This window comes from Mycothermus thermophilus, assembly GCF_041956435.1.
Source record: "Mycothermus thermophilus strain CBS 625.91 unplaced genomic scaffold VTJ04scaffold_5, whole genome shotgun sequence".
NCBI classification, from domain to species: Eukaryota; Fungi; Ascomycota; class Sordariomycetes; order Sordariales; family Chaetomiaceae; genus Mycothermus; species Mycothermus thermophilus.
Genome location: NW_027191431.1, coordinates 2,027,348 through 2,044,733, shown reverse-complemented (window position 1 = coordinate 2,044,733; position 17,386 = coordinate 2,027,348). Strand labels below are relative to the sequence as shown.

Here is a 17,386-nt window from a genome sequence, read left to right as displayed (position 1 = left end):
ACTATCCTTTCTCGTTTCCATTCTACGCTGCGACACCGCAGTTCCATCGCAACATCGCCAACATGGCCGACTACAACTCCTTGAAGGTCCCCGAGCTCAAGAAGCTCCTTACCGAGCGGGGTCTTCCTCACACCGGCAACAAGGCCGATCTCATCGCCCGCCTGGTCGAGAATGACAAGCAGAAGGCCGCCGAGGCTGCGCCGAAGGGTATGTTGTTTGCCCACCACCACCGCGATGTCGCGCCATCGAATGTCGCACGCTGCTGCGCCGCCATTGGCGACGGACCTTGAACAACCAGTTGACAAAGAATGTTTTCAGCCGCCGAGCCCGCCGTAGAAGATGAGATTGACTACGAGGACGATGATATCCCCGCCACCAAGCCCGATGCCGCCGCCGCCAAGTCGGCCACCACCACATCTGCTCCAGCACCCGCTGCTGCTTCCGCCAAGGAGACACCCGCTCCGGCCGCTACGCCCGCAAAGACCGAGAGCTCACCTGCCAAAGCCGAGGCGACGACCACCGAGGCCACCAAGCCCGCCGAGACCTCCACCACCACCGAAACCACCGACAAGCCCGCTCCCGCCGCCGCCGCTACCACCGCCGAACCCAAGGCGCCCCCCTTCTCGCAGCATCTCCCGCCGACTGATGCCAAAACGGAAGCTGAAAAGCGCGCCAAGCGCGCCGAGCGCTTCGGCCTGACGGCGGAGCAGAGCGAGGAAGCCAAGAAGGCGGCGCGCGCCGCCCGCTTCGGGCTGTCGGCCGAGCAGGTCTCGGCGCTGGACAGCGCGCTTCCCGATCGGCCGCGCAAGCGCGGACGCGGCGGCGCCGAGGCGGCGGAGTCTGCCGGTGCCGGCGACGCCAAGAGGCCGAAGCAGCAGCAGCAACAACAGCAGTCGGGCAAGCAGCAGAATAACAATAACAATAACCACAGGGGTGGGAGGCATCATCGTCGCGGTGGCCGCGGCGGTGGTGGCGGCGGTGGACAGCAGAACGGGAATAAGAATGCTTCTCGGCCGGCGCAGTCCAAGATTGCGGACGATCCGGCGGAGAGGGCTAAGATGGAGGCACGGGCGAAGAGGTTCGCCGCTGCTGCTTGAAGGGTCGTGACGTGGGAGAAATGAGCATTATGTCAGTCAGGGTTTGATGAGCTCGGTCGGGTTTGCTTTGACGACGCCATTCTCCTGCCAAATGGTTGCTCAGACAGATGGTTGGTTGACGGGCAAGATCACTGGGCTTCCATTCCGTATGCTCAGCTCAGGAGGAGGGATGGGGATCACAATCTCTCTTCCTTTTGTATTCCAGATTTTTCTTTCCCTTCCCTATTGTTTTTTCTCTTCTCGTGCTCTTTCTCTCAAAGTTCAAGCAAACCCGATCGGACCAATGGGATGTTTCGCTCTCGGTCTGTGTTTGGCCAGGAAACGGGATGGATGGATGGAGGTGAAAGTGGGATCTGGGACGGTACACACACAACACACAAAACTTAGGTTTTTCTTTATTGAGGTAGTGCTTGAGGGTTTCGCTAGGTTATGCCGCGGATAGACGACAATGGAGAGATGCATTTTCTACGCTGTGACGGAGAGAAGCCCTGGTTCGAGGTGCGGAGTGTTGCTTAGATTGAGGTTGTGACTTGTCATAGCATGAGATGTGCGATCCTACTGAGCGACGCCGGGGAGGAGACATGATAGTTTGGTTTGGTTTTGCGCGGCTCTGCTGTTGGCGGGACATGAGTGCCGAACTTTTACATGCGTAAGCAGGTACATTGTATTGCGATGTGATGTGACGGGATGAAGCTATTATGAAATTGGTCAACGTCGTCGATCCGATCCATCACAACGGATCCCTTTCGCATCACATACACACATTCGGCGTGTTCTTGGCAGGGACATAAGCGTGCTATATCCATACACAGTAAAGAGGGAACACTTTTTAGTCAGGGGAAGCAGAGCAGGCGAATTGCAATGACTCGCAGCCTCCTGTAGTAGGTAAGTAAGCTGGTAAGGGAATCTCGCAGACAGATGATCGAGGCCCTCTCCGCACTAATTGTTCCGCCCGACGCTAGTTGCTTAGTTCCCAGCTGCATCGGCTGTTCTTGTCACGCTGTGTGGTGATGAGTGGTTACTGTCACTTTTTTGTTTTTGGTTCGCTGATGAACGGCCGGCCGGCAAGAGTTCGTCCGGTGGCGTTTTCAATCAAGGTTCGCGTGGTGTTGGTTGCTTAAGTTGTTAATATAGTGCCCGTTGAGGGTCGTGTGGGGATCGAGGGATTGGATGTGAAGGAGTTGAGGTGGTTCGTGTTTAGTCGGTTCTCCTTACGGAGGATTACCCACTATCGAATTGAAGGTTTCTGTTGGTATCAAGTCCCGACTCCCGTCGAGCTGGGTGGTGGTCCAAGACGGGACCAACATGGTAAAGAGGAGGGGCTGACCCGTATATGATCGTATCTATCTGGATGGATGCTTTTCGCTTCATCGCCAATAACAAATCCAGACTCTTTGACAGGCAATGATGGCTCTGGCTCTCCTCCTCGCTCAACGGCAATGCTACGGTCAATATTTCCCCCTCCCTCTTTTCCGAGGGAGGGGGTGTGTGTGATGGCGGGACGTGCCTATAGGCCGGAGTGTGCCGCAGACGGACGGGGGGAAACGGGGTCTCGCAGCCGTCTGTGGTCATTGGATCTCATGCATGCAAAGGCTGCTGCCGATGAAAGTCACGGGACATAGTCTGACAAGAGGGAGGGCAAGGGGTAGCGTGATCTGGTGATGGAGCTTGTTGTTTGGATTCCGAACCCTTGTGTCGATCGGCATCGTCTTGTTTCTCAGTCTTGACTTGGACACACGGCTGCTGCCCCATTGATTGTCGGAGAGATTCGACATGCGTCCAAAGTTCCCGTCGGCGTTTTGGGGCTGGACTTGTATGTATGTGCAGGCTCGTTCGTCACTTGACGGTGATTTGTGGGAAGCATGCTGAAACTGAGAAAGAAGGGAATTGAAGCCAGCTCTATCATCACTCGGGTCCAGGGGCTATCCACAATCAAAGCTCAGGAGTTCCCCTGAGAAAGGTGGCAGTGATCCGGCCTGGAAAAATTGAGCTTCTCCTGTCAACAAGGATTGCCTGGTATGAAAACCGTTCAGAGCCTTTCAAGGCGCCGGACCGTTGGCTATGAGAGCGGCCTTGTGAGGCTCGATGAAAAGCGGACGCTAGCTATGGTACGCGGTAGCGTCGGGTCGCAGATGCCAAGTGCCCAAGGATAGGCCAGCAGCTACACTCGGTGTTTGCTAGCAGATGAACAGCCTTCAGCAGCCAGCGAGCTGAAGCAGTATGAATGCACCTGAGGCATGCGGACACAGGCACGAGCCGTCTGAATCAAGCTCATGGAAGGCACATGACTCTGGGGGCGTCTGGGGATGAGACAGTTGCTGGCCAGGGAGGACACGGAAACAGCCGGACTTGGTATCACGTCGGATGTGTGAGCTTCAAAGTTTCTGCTGAGACCAAACTGAACCTCCAAGCGTTGTGTGTGTTCGGAAAAGAGAGGGGACCTGAAGGACATGGGGCGTGTGGATGAGCAAAGATCCAGGTGAGTCTGCCCGCCCCTCCTTACTGGCCCGCCAATGAGGGCCCAAGAAACCTTGTCCAGCAGAGACCCACCGCGGGCTTGGCGTGTTAGTGGCGTTTGGGTTTCCACCTCCAGTTTCCTTCCCTGTACTTTCACGTGTGGTCAAACTCTGACCTCGATCTCGACCTCACCTCCTGTTTCCGTAGTATGGGACAACACATTGACCAAGACTTTGAAGGCCACATTGTTGATTGCAAAATTGAACAGCATGAACTCTGTTGAGGTCAATTGACTCCTTTGGGCAGCCGATGGCAACATGGAGGGAGGCAGCCACTGACGTCAGGGACACGGTCGTGGTGCCACGTCACACCAGCCTCAGCACCAAAGCCCCAGCAGCAAGCCTCAGCAAGTCCGGGCTTGACCGACAGTCCCCACGGCAAGACGCGGGCTGTGGCGGAGTGCAGACCGTCTGCGATTCGATTCCAAGTTTCGCTGCGTTCAGACTCGCAAGCCTGAATTGATCTGAATTGCCCTTGTTGGCAGCAGGTCACGATGGACGATGATGCAAGGTTGCAATTGCAGCCAACAGTCCCAGCGAGCCGGTTCTGCTGGGTCCGGGGCCGACGTCGTTCACCGTCGTTTTGGCCGATGGACGACCAGTCTGCACATCGACGTCATCCTCTTGCTCAACTTCACCGAACCCAGACGAGTCCGCCTTGCCCTGTGCGCCCCGAGGCTCACAATAGACATCGTGACCTGCCAACTCACCAATTGCTCAGTTTCCGACAGGCTCCACTGCATTGACGACAGCGTTGATGAGGTGTTTTCGCGGGCATGAGGATTCCGAAGGAATACGTGCCGTCCGCTGCAGAGAGAGAATTGGACTGCCAAAGAGCACGTTGGTCCATGGAATGTGGCGATTGGTGCGCAACCCCGCTTGTAAAGAGGAAGAGGATGCGCATCGCAAACGATGGTCGAGGCCGGGATTCATGTTGCTGATAGCAGACGGACCATACGCGGCCCAGAGCAACACACCTCTTCGGCTCGCATTCGGGGTCTTGGTCGTCTTCATCGTCGTCGTAATCACGACCCTACGAATACTTACGGAGAAATGCAAAGCGATCTCGCTCCTCAAGCGAGACATACGTACATGCATGCCGCAAGATCGTCTGTCGATGATCGCATCCCCAGGGCATATTCATGGCATGGTGTCCGGCGCGGCGGAGTCGTCCTCTCCAACGACAACGGCCGGCAGGGATCTCGTTGACCTGCAATCTTCCCGATTGAGCAGAAAAGAGACGCCGATTGCCACGAGCATCCAGGGATATTCGCATGGCAACGGCTCTGGTTGGCCCAAAAATCAGGACCCGCGACCAATCAGAAAATCCCGTCCTGGACGACGCCTCCGCACCAGGCGGCTCCGGTTGGGCTTGACGAATCAGGGATGCAGTTCCGGCGGCTGTTGAAGCTCAATGGGCCGTTGGTCGCCGGTTTGAACCAGAAAGGTCGCCGGGTCTTCAGGAGAAGCGAAAGGAACATGAAGAGGGTGTTTTTGTTGTTGTTACCGTGGATAGCCTCCTGTGTCATCTTTCTGGGCCGACAGAAACAGAGACACACTTCAATCCTCAGCCGTGTCTCTCGAGCAACGCGGCGGCCCTCGCCGGCTCCCCAGGTCGAGCTGGACGGAGGAGGCTTCCCGAGACAAGACTCCACTCGTTCCCGGCCCAGTCCCGTTTGGCGCCGCGCAAACGACGGCACCTAGCTCGGTGGCGACCTTCGGGGTTGTAACCGTTGCTCCCCCGCTGTTGACAGGTACCTCTACTGACTGGGCCTTGAAGCGCCTGCAACCGGGAAAAACACTCGCACCCAAAGGCCAACTTGGTTCTTCCCACAATGCCTCTGAAGAGGCATGAAAACTCCGTGTCGCGAACGGGTTTCTCTTCCCGAGCGACGCCGCCTAAGTGGACTTTTTTCCAGGGTTGCTAGGCATCGAGGAGCCAGTCGCCCAATGACACGTCAAAGTGAGGCCTCTCAGCCCTCATAGGATATTGAGTCCTGCACGTTGCTGCACAGTCCGGGGCTGTCGTTGGGGCCCGAGAACTGAACCGGCGGCGCAGCGCTCAGTGGATCTGCAGCCAAGCACTAGCGGGCAGGGCTTCTTGTTAGCTAGCGAAGCCCCGTCAGGTCGCTCGACGGGTCGGGTTGCCTCGAACGAACCATCTCAGCGCTGTGATGCAATCCCTCCTGCAGGTTTCTGTGGCTGCCCTGAGCCCGGTGGGAAAACACGGCCTATGGCTCGCCCTGTTGGAATCCCGCTGCTGCTACTGCGAGCAGAGGCCCCAGATGAGTGAGTCAGGCTTTGGACCTGCATCTTCCCGCCCAATCGACCGTACCCCTTGACGTGGTCCGCAGGCATTTTCTCTCGTTTGCGCGGCCTCGAGGTCACCGCCGGCAGACTTATGTCTGCGCCACCACTTGGAATAGATACCAACGACTGGGATCCAGGAACAATGCACGCGTCTGGGGCTGGCCCAGAGTATCTCTCCACGTCGGCGTCATATCGCGGGGATTGGCTTCCAAGTCGAGAGTTGGACTCTGATAATCTCTACCTACGTAGATGCTCGAAAGGCCTCACCTGCCACGAGCTTTCCACTGACCGCTTTCACCTCCCTCACCTAGCTACCCAACTCACCTTGTTTATCCGTCTCCCTCACTGCTGAGTTGGCAATTCTCTCTTCCGGAGTTGAGGTCCAATATCAAGGCGAGAGAGAGTCCTTGAGGTCCCGTGCCTCGCTTCTCCGGGTATTCAACACAATCGCTTCCCCGGAACAACCCATCATTGATTGCTCGCCTCAGCCCTCTCTTGTCTGTGGCCCGCCTCGCCAAGCGATATTGTATGTATGTACATACATACCTGACCTAACCTAGCCTATTCCCACCCGGGCGCTCGGAGACGATCGAGGCCTCTGCCGACCCCCCGGTTGGCCCATCCCCCACTTGCACATCCGCACCCCTCTGTTCTATACACCCCTCGCCTGGCTGGCTAGGAGCTGGTGAGGTCCGACTGATAATCAACGACACTCCCAGCACCGCAGTCACGTTGTTGCCTTTTTCCTTCCTTTGGCATCTTCGCCACTTTTCTTGTCTTCCCATCAACGTTTCTTCGCAGCGTGCCAGTCCGTGCTGCGGTTTTCTACTACCCCCTTCCTGGACTTGAAGGGAACTCAATTACTACCCACCTCCTCCCATACGCGGCTGGTCCCCTTAGTCATGGCACAAGCCGACCTAATTCCTCAACTCCTCCTCTACCGCTAAACGACGGACATCAGGCTTGCAGCTTGGGAATAGTACCACCTGAGCAAGGCTCGCTGCTCGTATAACACACGCCTTACTTTACTACGTTCGGTTCCGCAGCGCGGCTTAAGGTTGCCCCCCAATTCTCGCCACCTCCAAGCCCTCCCCGCCTCGCACTAACCCGCTATGCAGAACTCTACTCTCAACTACCTACCTTAGACAACGTGATGCCGACGCCGGCAAGTCACTAAAAACCTAGTGTGATTATGGTTCAAGTGTCTGGAGGTTCGACGACCAAGGACTTAATAGCAACACCACCATGGCTTCAAGACGGCCGGGGCCACAAACGTTTGGATGGTTGGGACATCGGTCTCGGGATTCGAGGGCTGGAGAGGATGCGGCGAGGGAAGAGGGAAGGTCGAGTTCCGGCCTCAAGGCATCCAAGACATCCGAGTCCGCTCACTCATCATCACGGAGCGTCTCGCAACCCAGCGTATCGATCCGCCTTCCACAGGCCCCCCTTTCTCAACGACGACCATCCGACGGCCAAGTAGAACGGTCACGCCTCCTACCCCAGCCGAAAGTCCGAGCTCATACCGGCATCACGTCGAGCAGCTTGACTTCGACAATCAAAACGACGATTACCGCTGGCGCGACTACGACATCCAGCAGCAAGCTCCAGCCTCCCAGTTCGAAGCCCCGGGTTACGCTCCACCGGAAACGCTCCCAAGAGCTGAGAACTGGCCGTACCGATGCGTCGAACGAACCCTCCTCCCACTCCCAAGGGCGGTGTGAAACCCCTCTCGATCCATTTCAGTCTCCGGAAATCCGGATCGCCCAGCAAGTCGAAATCACCACGACCAAGGCCCCGACCGTGACTATCTATCCCGAGCTGGACAGGTATCGCGATGTGCATGTCCCCCGGTCCGGGAGCCCCGGCTCCAACGTACCCTATCGACTCGCCACGCAAGACCTTCCTCCTCCCACGCCGCTCTTTTCTGGGAATAGCAGCCAGATAAGCGCGTTCAGCGGCGGCAGCCCGTCCACGAGGTGGTCCGAGTCGCCGGGACCCGGGCCCTACAGCCGCGACACAACGCCGACATCCATGACATCGCAGTCTCCGGGGCTGGTTCTGCCAACCCGGGTACCGCCGCCGGGCTCAAGGACAAGGCCGGGCGACTCGGCCTCGACACGGCCGCCCGTCTCTCGTTCCAGGGGAGGGAGCATTTCGAACGAGACCGAGTACCCCGAAGGCCTGCCGACCGTTGCCGAGATCTCGTCGAATTCGTCTTCCAACTCGACGGTCCGCGCAACGGATGCCGCTACCACGACCCCCACCAAGGACAGGACAAAGGCCAAGGCGTCGACCCAGCGCTCTCCAAGCCCGCCGCCTCGGAAGACGTCGGTCCAGCACCAGGCCAAGGGGAGTCGAGATGAAGGGGCCGTTTCTCCTACCGGGTCTGCTGCTGCAGTTCAGAAAACATCGACAACCTCTGCTCCGTCATCCTCCACGAAGTCGCCCACATTAGGACTGCCGCGGCCTCGGTTTGGCCAACCCAAGCCGCCTTCCGCCTCATCGTCTCCGACGATTCCCCCAGCACGGCCGAGCCGGGAGGGTACCTCAGAACTCCCCAGCCAGCTCAATCAGCCCATCCCTGTGATTCAGAGCAACCTGTCCTCGACCTCCCTCGCTGAGAGGCGTCAGAGCGGTCTTGTGGCCCCAGTCCCCGCCACTCGGCCTGCCACCTTGACGCGTTCCAATACCACGACACGCCGCCCGGCGAGCAAGGAGCCCGCCTCGACCGCCAGTGATGCGCCGTCCAAACAGGAACCGGCGAGACATGTGCGAACCCCTAGTCCGGCCGTGTCGTCCGGCTTCAAGAGTCGGTTCCCTCTCTTTGGGAGGCGCACAAAGACGACCGCCGAACCCGACAAGCCATCTCAGATTCAGCCTGCGCAGCAAGAAAAGAAGGACAGGCCTCACAGGCGAGGGCCTGCCGCCGGCACTGGTCACGAGGGGTATGGCAAGCTCGGATTGGCGCACCGGAGGAGCAACAGCATCACATATGCGAGGGGCGTCATCCCGGGCACCATGTCGTCGCAGGAGAGTCTTCACAGCAGCCAAAGCGTGCCCGCTGATCCGTTCCTGGCACAGCGCATGGCTCCTGTCATCATCGCCGGCGGCGAGGTGGTCGAGAATAGGAACACCCTGGGCGCCGACCTGACCCGCACCGAGAGCAATCAGAGCTACGCCAGCGGGCTCCGCCGGCCCAGCGTCGACTCTCGTAACAGCTCGCAGCTGTCCATCTCGTCGACCCGCGACGGTCCGTCGACGAAACTCAGCCTGTGGCCGTCGCCGCTGCCGCGGACTCAGCTTCCGTCGGCCGGGAAGGGTCTGGCCGGTCGCCGGCCGTCCGAGAGCAGCGACTCAGACGTGCTCGGCGCGAACCCTACTCTGGCTCTTCGCCGGTCCGTGCAACGACTCAAGGCCGCCGCCGCCGGGGCCCCGGTCAACATCCCCAAGGTGCCCAAGCCCATCGTCACCAGCACAACTTCTGTCGTGTCGCCGTCGATGACCAGCCTCGACGCGAGCATCCTGTCCGACGATTCCGTCTTCGACCCGTCGGCCGAGCCCGTCGTCGGCCGGTCGGTCAAGCCTCCGTCCATCGCTACGGCGGTGTCTTCGTCGGGCCCCAAGAAGCTGGTCAAACGCCCGCGTTCGCCGCGCAAGTGGAACTTGTTCAGCCGCTCGCAGACCCGCAAGGAGCCGGCGAAGGCGGAGCCCGCGAGAGCGGTGGCCGCCACGGTCCAGGCCGTCAAGACGAAACCGGTGGCGTTCTATGCCATCATGGACCCGTCCGACCCGGACGACAACGAGCCCGTGGATCTGGAGGAGGTGCTCCGCGAGGCCAGGGGCATTGCCATCACCACCCCGGCAGAGGAGAGGCAGGAAGAGCCTCGCCAGGAAAGCAGGCGGCCGTCAGTAGCGAGCGCGGCGCCCCCGTCGCCGATCAGGTCTCCCCCTCAGCGGACTGCCGAGCCGCAGCAGCAGCAGCAGCAGCAGCAGCAGCAGCCGTCGTCCGTGGCACGGCCGGCTCCGGCAACCCCGGCGATGTCGCCTCCCGCCGTTCCGAAGCCTGCAAAGTCACCCGAGCCAACGCCCGCGCCGGCGTCGCAAACCCGTCAAGCCCCGACACGGCCGAGCAGGCTTCCGCAGGTCGGCCGCATTCCCAAGGTTGTCAGCAACCGGTCCGAGCCCAAGACCGCTAGCAATCGGACCGAGCACACCTCTCCCAAGAGCTTCTCCAGGCCGTTCAACCGCCTCAGCACCCAGCTCCCAACTTCTGCTCAACAGCAGCCGCAGCAACCAAGCGACTGTACATCTGCCACCAAGGGCTCAAGCCTGCCAAAACCCTCCGCCCCTGTCCGCCCCAACGCCGCGGCTCCCGTCCTCGACGACGGCGATGACAACGACGACAAGCCGCCCCATGACACGTCCAACTTCGAAACCCTCATCTACGGCATCCCGCGCCTCTCTCCTCCTCCCGCCGGCCGGGTTCCTACTCCGGGCGACGAGTTTCTGCGCTTTTCGCCGCGCAAGGACTCGCAATCCACGACCGCCACCACCGCCACCACCATGACCACCGGCTCGACCAGCTCGTGCGGCATGCCGGGGTACGTGGCGGCGGTGCCGGACGCCGGGGCGCCGCTGGCCGAGGACGAGATTTGGGACGAGTACAACGACCTGCTGGGCGATGATGAGACGGTCATGATGATGATGCGGCCGCCGGCGGAGACGGCTCCGCGGAGTGGAAAAGGGAAGGGCAAGGCGCCCGAGTGGCCGAGGCCGTTGCGGCTGCAGGGATCTCAGGCGAACGGGGATGAAGAAGGTCTGATGACGCCGCCGCCGGTGGATTTGCCGCTGAATTCGCCCACGCTGAGTCCGCCCGCGCTGCCGAGTCTGGTGCAGACGTTGAGGGATGGCATGGTGGCGGATCATCCGTCGATCGGTGCGCGCGGGTCCGAGATTGCCAAGGAGGTGAGGAGGATGCTGGATTGCCCCGAGGACGGAGATGAGGAGGAGAACAAGGAAACTCCAGCTGCGATTGCTCCGGCCGCGGAGAGCGCTCAACCCGAATCCAAGGGAGAGGAGGCCGAACTTCCCGTGACTCTCGAAACCACGCCCAACAACAACAACGACAAGCCCGAGGCCGAGCAAGCCCGCCGCTCCAACGCCAGTAGCAATTGCACCACTAGCACGAACTTCTCCGACGACAACTCGCCGCAATCCCAGGTCAACCTGCGCGTGGGCTCCATGACGGTCAGCCGGTGGCTCACCTTCGGCCACGTTCTCTTCAGCCCCCTGCGCGACGAGCTGCTTCTCTCCTCGCCCAATCCCGCCGGCGGTTCGCTGGAGCGGCCGTGCATCCTCGTCGTCGATGGCCTCGGCAACGACGACTGGTCCTTCTACGCCGCCGAAACCTACCCGGGAGCCACCTTTTTCAACCTCTCCCCGCGCGCTCCGCTCCGGGAACTGGTGCAGCAGCAACAAGGGCAACGAAGCAGCAACGCCTCCGCCTTGTCCGGCAACTCCACCCTTCCCCTCATCCCCCCCAACCACCATCAAGTCCAATGGCATCTTTCCAAGCTCACCAAATTCCCCTTCAGCGCGGGCAGCTTCACCGCCGTGGTCTTCCGCTTCCCCGCCGCGGGGCCCGAGTCCCACTACAGGCACGTCATTTCCGAGGCCCGCCGCGTGCTACAACCGGGCGGGTACCTGGAGCTGTCGATTCTCGACGTGGACCTGAACAACATGGGCCCGCGGTGCCGGCGGGCCGTGCGCAGGCTGAAGGAACGTATTCACGCGCGCGCGCCGCAGACGAGCCTGGCGCCGGCGTCGGATTTGATCCTGCGACTGGTCGGCCGGCGCGGGTTTGTGGAGGTGAAGACGTGCCGGGTGGGCGTGCCGGTTGCCGGGGCGATCGCGACTGCCAAGGGAGGAGCCCAGGCGGCGGCGAGGAGGCCCGGGGAGAAGAAGAAGAAGGACCAGAGGAGCTTGCCGGAGATGATGAACGAGGAAGGGCCCGTGGCGGATGAGAGCATTGCGAGGTCGGTGGCCAAGGTGGGGAGGTGGTGGTATAGCCGGTGCTATGAGAGCGCGGCGAGGGCAGGAGGGGTGGATGAGGTTGGAGAGGAAGCGATCCCGAAGGATAGCATGTGGCGCGACCGGGCGCTGCTGGCTGAGTGTCAGGAGTGGGGGACGAGTTTGAAGTTGATGGTGTGCCATGCCCGCGCGCCGCCGGCGAGGGTGGCGAGTATTTGAGGAGGAGATCACCAAAGACGCAAACGCCGAACCGCCAGACCGGGACGATACACATTTCGAGACTGCATATACAGCGACTACTTATACGCGCATACATAGGTACACACAACACAAAGACGGCACATATCAAAGACCGAGACGAGACGGCGCGAGCCCGGACAGTCATCATACACAGTCATACAACGGCAGCGGCCACAGCAGCTGCGAGAGAGGAAGAAGAGCATTTGACGAGCCATGACGAGTTTATGGTTTTGTTTTTCTGGACTCTTTGGTGTTCGCTTCGACCACGACCACGGCCTCGTTCGGCTGGGACGAAGGGGACGGGACTTAATTTTATTTTCTTCTTTCGATGGGTCATCCAGGAGAGGACACATGACACATTAATGATTTGGATTCGACTGATTGAGACCGCGGGAACCGCTGGATGGGCCGGGTTGGATTTTCTTTTCCATAATTTTTTTTTCTTTGGTTTGGATGTCCTGTCAGGAACGGAGTTTTCTTGGGGTGATTGATACCTTGGGCGGCGTTGTCTGTATATTATTTTGCTGTTTTGATGCTTGGAGATTGAGGGTGATGAGCATTGATTGGATGTTGATGATGATTATGGTGTGAGACAGAATATGAATGATACCCCCAGGTTGATAAAAGTTGAATATTTTGTTCTCAATTCTCTTGTGATGTAATGTTCCACGGGCGTCCGTAGGAGAGTGAAGTGAAGGAGGCATCCCAACGCTCTGGGTCGGGGTCTCGGAGGCCCACTTTGCGTCTTCCCCGGATTGGCGGACCCGAAACGCCCCACCGTAGCCCCCGATAGGCCCCGGTCCCGCGTGAAATGGGCCAGACGCCTGCTGGACAAGGGGGGACAGGGACCCCTGACTCTGACAAAAAAGGACAGCCGGCAGCTTTCAGCGGCGAAACCGTCCGCCAACATCCAACATCTTTTTTTTTTTTTTGTCATTGCTATTTTATTGGACATACTCCATACATATTGCAACGACAACCAACGGCCCCGGCTGGCCGTGTCCTTGAATAATCAACTCTCCTAATGGTCCAAGATGCGCCTTGAGCTGCCAAAGTCCCGGTCCCGGTCCCCTTCCCTTGACTCGTCTGTCCACGCCGTCCGCTTCTAGCCCCCGGGGTCGCGACACCATTACTGCCACTCTCTCCTCACCGAGTAGCAAACCGGCGGATATCCCGAGACACAACCTCGGCCTTGTACACCTAGATTGCTAGATAGATGCCTGGCGAGCCTGTGCAACGACCCTTGCTCTTCGTTTCGAACCCGCCACCATGACGCGACGCATCGTACGCCCGACTCTGTCCCCCATCTCGTCCTGTTCCTTCCTCGTCTTCCCGGCTCGTCTAAGCTAACAACCGTCTCTTCCAGGTCCGCACAATCGTGCAGACCGCCATCGCCGCCGTCTTTACCCTGATCGTCGTCTACTTTCTCGACCGAAACTTCCGCGTCCTGCCCAACTCGCTGCACGCATACCTCCCCCACCACACAGGCTATGTCATCACCGATGTCACTATCAAAAAATGCTCCAGCATCAACGTCTTCTCGTCGTGCAAGCTCGACCCCCGCGTCTGGTACCGCATCGACAAGGACCTGTACCTCCGCAAGGGCATGATCTCGTCCGCCTACCTGCACATCCAGCGCAAGCTCGAGAACGAACTGACCCCAGACGACCGCGTCATCATCGACATCACCGTCGGCCGCTTGAACCCGGGCACCGCCGCGGCCAAAATCTCCAAGGGAGGGTCGGGCAAGGATGCCGATGCCCAGCCGGATGAGGACGACAGCGAGCCCTGGGAGTCCCGGCCCGGCGGCATCTGGATCAAGCGCAGCAACCGCCGCGGCGTCGCCGACTCCAAGAAGGCCGTCACGGGCATCGACGTGCTCTTTGGCGACGACGCCGTCGAGGCGCGCCCCGGCTGGGCCATCACGGGCACCCCGCTGCTGCTGGACACGGGCTCGTCCATCCCGGTCCCCCAACTGACCGTCCGCCGCGGGCCCCCGCCGCCCGAGGTGCCCAAGCCCGTCCCGCGCATCCAAGACAATGGCCGTTTCAAGATCATGCAGCTGGCCGACCTGCACCTCAATACCGGCGTCGGCGTGTGCCGCGATGCTCTGCCCCCGGATTGGAACAACGGCCACTGCGAGGCCGACAGGCGCACCATGGACTTCGTCGCCCGCATCCTGGACGACGAGAAGCCCGATCTGGTCGTCCTCAGCGGCGACCAGGTCAATGGCGACCTGGCGCCCGACGCGCAGACCGCCATCTTCAAGTACGCCCAGCTGCTCATCGAGCACAAGGTACCGTACGTCTCCATCTTTGGCAACCATGACGACGAGGGCACCATGTCGCGGCCCGCCCAGATGGAGATTATCGAGTCCCTGCCCTACTCCCTCTCCACCGCCGGCCCGCCCGACATTGACGGCGTCGGCAACTACTACATCGAGATCCTCGCCCGCGGCAGCTCCGGGCACTCGGCCATCACCGTCTACCTGCTCGACTCGCACGCGTACTCGCCCGACGAGCGCCGGTACAAGGGCTACGACTGGATCAAGCAGAACCAGATCGACTGGTTCCGCAGCACGGCCCAGAGCCTCAAGAAGGCGCACAAGGAATATACGCACCACCACATGGACGTGGCCTTTATCCATATCCCCCTGCCGGAGTACGCGAACCCGGATAACGTGAGGGTGGGCAACTGGAGCGAGCCGAGCACCGCGCCGGCGTTCAACTCGGGGTTCTATGACGCGTTGGTGGAGGAGGGGGTTTTGATGGTTAGCTGTGGACAGTAGGTGTTTTTCCGTCTCTCCCAATCCTCGCTATCATGCTAACATTTGTTTCCTCAGTGACCACGTCAACGAGTTTTGCGGCCTGGGCAAGAAAGCGGACGGCACTCCGGCGCTGTGGATGTGTCATGCCGGCGGCGCCGGGTTTGCGGGATACGCCGGATATGGCGGGTTCCATCGCAAGATTCGCATCTTTGATTTTGACATGAACGAGGCGCGCATCACTACGTGGAAGCGCGTCGAGTGGGGGCCGGATGTGGACAAGAAGATTGAGGAGCTGATTTTGGTGGACGCGGGGAAGGTGGTGGAGCCGCCCCAGAAAGAGGAGTGATGGTTCACGGGGCCTGGTTTACTACTAGAGGTGAAGCGGTTGGATGGGTGAAGTTGGATAACTTGGTTTGATGAGGGGATGAAGTTTTGTATGAATTGTCAAGCAGTATATATATGGCTAAGCCCGAGGGATATCGGCATGGATGGGTGGCTTTGGGAGATGGCATTGGTGGTGCTGGATATGAGGGGCGAGCAGACGCTTGGATGGACACAAATATGGGATGACACGGCCGGCAGGGGTTGCTTAAACGGTCTCATTACTAGGTGGGTTAGACATTGGAAACTGGCGAGCTTGTTTGTTACTTACCTACCTTCACATTGTGTCTTGGGGCTCGGGATTCGGGGATTTGTCGAGGCCGTTCTGTACCCTACCTGATTTCAAAGCTCGAGGATTCCCGGCAGGTTACCTCTGACTAATAGAAACCAAAGTGGCGATATATGACATATGTTGATCTCTCAGGGTCAGGTAGAATTACCAATCTTCCTTACTGCTTCAGTGAAGAGCGTCATATTCCAACAGTTAAGGGGTCTGGAACATGTCAAGGGCCCGCATATATGATATGTCGGTATCAGCTCCGACTGCTCATTGCCTCAGGGAGGTACTAGTCCTGACGTACTGGTGTTGTTAAATAAATAGGTACTTTGATGACGAACCGAAGAGTATGAGTAATTAATGAAATGTCGCAAGCAACGTCACGACTATTGAGAGTTTCTGCCCGCCCTGGTACAAGACGCCAGGCTATAACTCCTTTTCTTCGATCCCAATCATCACTACAACTGCCACCACCATCACCATCATTCCCTCCAACCACATCCTCCTTATCCACCATGGCCCAACCCCAACCCCAACCCAACATCCACCTCTACACGCATCAAACCCCCAACGGCATCAAGGTGTCGATGCTCCTCGAGGAGCTGGGGCTGCCGTACACGGTGCACACCGTCGAGCTGGGCAAGAATGAGCAAAAGGAGCCGTGGTTTCTGGAGATTAACCCAAACGGCCGCATCCCCGCGCTGACCGACACGTTTAGCGATGGGAAGACGATTAGATTGTTTGAGAGCGGGTCCATCATGCAGTACCTGGTCGAGAGGTATGATACGGAGGGCAAGGTGTCGTATCCGAGGGGATCGAGGGAGGCGTGGGAGGTGAATAATTGGGTGAGTATTGAGCCTTCCTAGGAGGATCTGGGGTTTCTGAGTGAGAGATTGGGAGTGGGATGATGGTGATAATGATGGCTGATTGGGTGGATGTGTAGTTGTTTTGGCAGGTGGGAGGGTTGGGACCGATGCAGGGGTGAGTGTGTCTGTTGTCAACCCATTGTGATGGCATCACTGACTGGCTTTCACATAGACAAGCCGGCCATTTCTTTCGTGAGTCTACCAACCCCGTGCTACCTGTGGCAGACCAGGTAGGTGCTGATATGAGCAGGTTACGCTCCCATCAAGCTCCAGTACGGCATCGACCGCTATCAAACCGAGACGCGCCGCCTGTATGGCATCATGGAGACCCAGCTGGCCAAGTCCACGTCGGGGTACCTGGTCGGGGACAAATGTACCATCGCTGATATTGCGTGTTGGGGGTGGGTGGCTGCGTCGGGTAAGTCTTTTGTCTCTTTGTTCACCTCGCTCACCTCATGATGGTCTGTGAAGTAACCATTTGTTCATATTTGCTGGACAGCCACGTCGGGGATTCGGCTCAAGGAATTCCCCAACCTCAAGGCCTGGGTGGACAGGATAGTGGCCAGGCCCGGGTGCAACAGGGGCAGAAACGTCCCCAAGCCTCATACCCTTCTCGAGTATCAAAACATGAGCGACGAGGAGATTATCAAGTCGGCCGAGGAGGCGAGGGCGTGGGTGCAGCAGAGCATGAAGGAGGAGGCTGTGAAGCAGAAGGCAAGGGAGGGGGAGAAGCAGCATGTAATGTGATTTATTGGAAGAGTCACAGGTTTGTAGGTTGGTTGTTGCCGTCAAATAAAATTACACTGCGAGGAAGTTGGGATCGCATGCCAAGAACGCTCTTGCCAAGACAACCCAGGCAAGAAAATCAAAATCACGTGATAAACATCCCACCCAAACCGGCT

At 59.1% G+C, this 17,386-nt stretch overlaps 6 protein-coding genes across 6 annotated transcripts; all 6 read left to right on the top strand.

Annotated features, from left to right (window-relative positions):
* Nucleotides 1–62: 62 nt before the first annotated feature.
* VTJ04DRAFT_7798 (uncharacterized protein) lies at nt 63–1,097 on the top strand (the record flags this gene model as incomplete). The annotated part of the gene is made up of 2 exons (XM_069366164.1): nt 63–207; nt 319–1,097. The coding sequence occupies 2 exons, from the start codon at nt 63–65 to the stop codon at nt 1,095–1,097; spliced, it is 924 nt and encodes a 307-aa protein (XP_069217127.1).
* Nucleotides 1,098–1,143: 46 nt separating this feature from the next.
* VTJ04DRAFT_7797 (uncharacterized protein) lies at nt 1,144–1,539 on the top strand (the record flags this gene model as incomplete). The annotated part of the gene is made up of 1 exon (XM_069366163.1): nt 1,144–1,539. The coding sequence occupies one exon, from the start codon at nt 1,144–1,146 to the stop codon at nt 1,537–1,539; it is 396 nt and encodes a 131-aa protein (XP_069217126.1).
* Nucleotides 1,540–7,168: 5,629 nt separating this feature from the next.
* On the top strand, nt 7,169–12,172 carry VTJ04DRAFT_7796 (uncharacterized protein; the record flags this gene model as incomplete). Its single annotated transcript, XM_069366162.1, has 1 exon — nt 7,169–12,172. The coding sequence occupies one exon, from the start codon at nt 7,169–7,171 to the stop codon at nt 12,170–12,172; it is 5,004 nt and encodes a 1,667-aa protein (XP_069217125.1).
* A 1,290-nt stretch (nt 12,173–13,462) lies between these two features.
* VTJ04DRAFT_7795 (uncharacterized protein) lies at nt 13,463–15,306 on the top strand (the record flags this gene model as incomplete). The annotated part of the gene is made up of 3 exons (XM_069366161.1): nt 13,463–13,477; nt 13,560–14,977; nt 15,036–15,306. The coding sequence occupies 3 exons, from the start codon at nt 13,463–13,465 to the stop codon at nt 15,304–15,306; spliced, it is 1,704 nt and encodes a 567-aa protein (XP_069217124.1).
* Nucleotides 15,307–15,384: 78 nt separating this feature from the next.
* VTJ04DRAFT_7794 (uncharacterized protein) lies at nt 15,385–15,681 on the top strand (the record flags this gene model as incomplete). The annotated part of the gene is made up of 1 exon (XM_069366160.1): nt 15,385–15,681. The coding sequence occupies one exon, from the start codon at nt 15,385–15,387 to the stop codon at nt 15,679–15,681; it is 297 nt and encodes a 98-aa protein (XP_069217123.1).
* Nucleotides 15,682–16,133: 452 nt separating this feature from the next.
* VTJ04DRAFT_7793 (uncharacterized protein) lies at nt 16,134–17,231 on the top strand (the record flags this gene model as incomplete). The annotated part of the gene is made up of 5 exons (XM_069366159.1): nt 16,134–16,463; nt 16,562–16,599; nt 16,657–16,676; nt 16,735–16,902; nt 16,984–17,231. The coding sequence occupies 5 exons, from the start codon at nt 16,134–16,136 to the stop codon at nt 17,229–17,231; spliced, it is 804 nt and encodes a 267-aa protein (XP_069217122.1).
* Nucleotides 17,232–17,386: the final 155 nt, after the last annotated feature.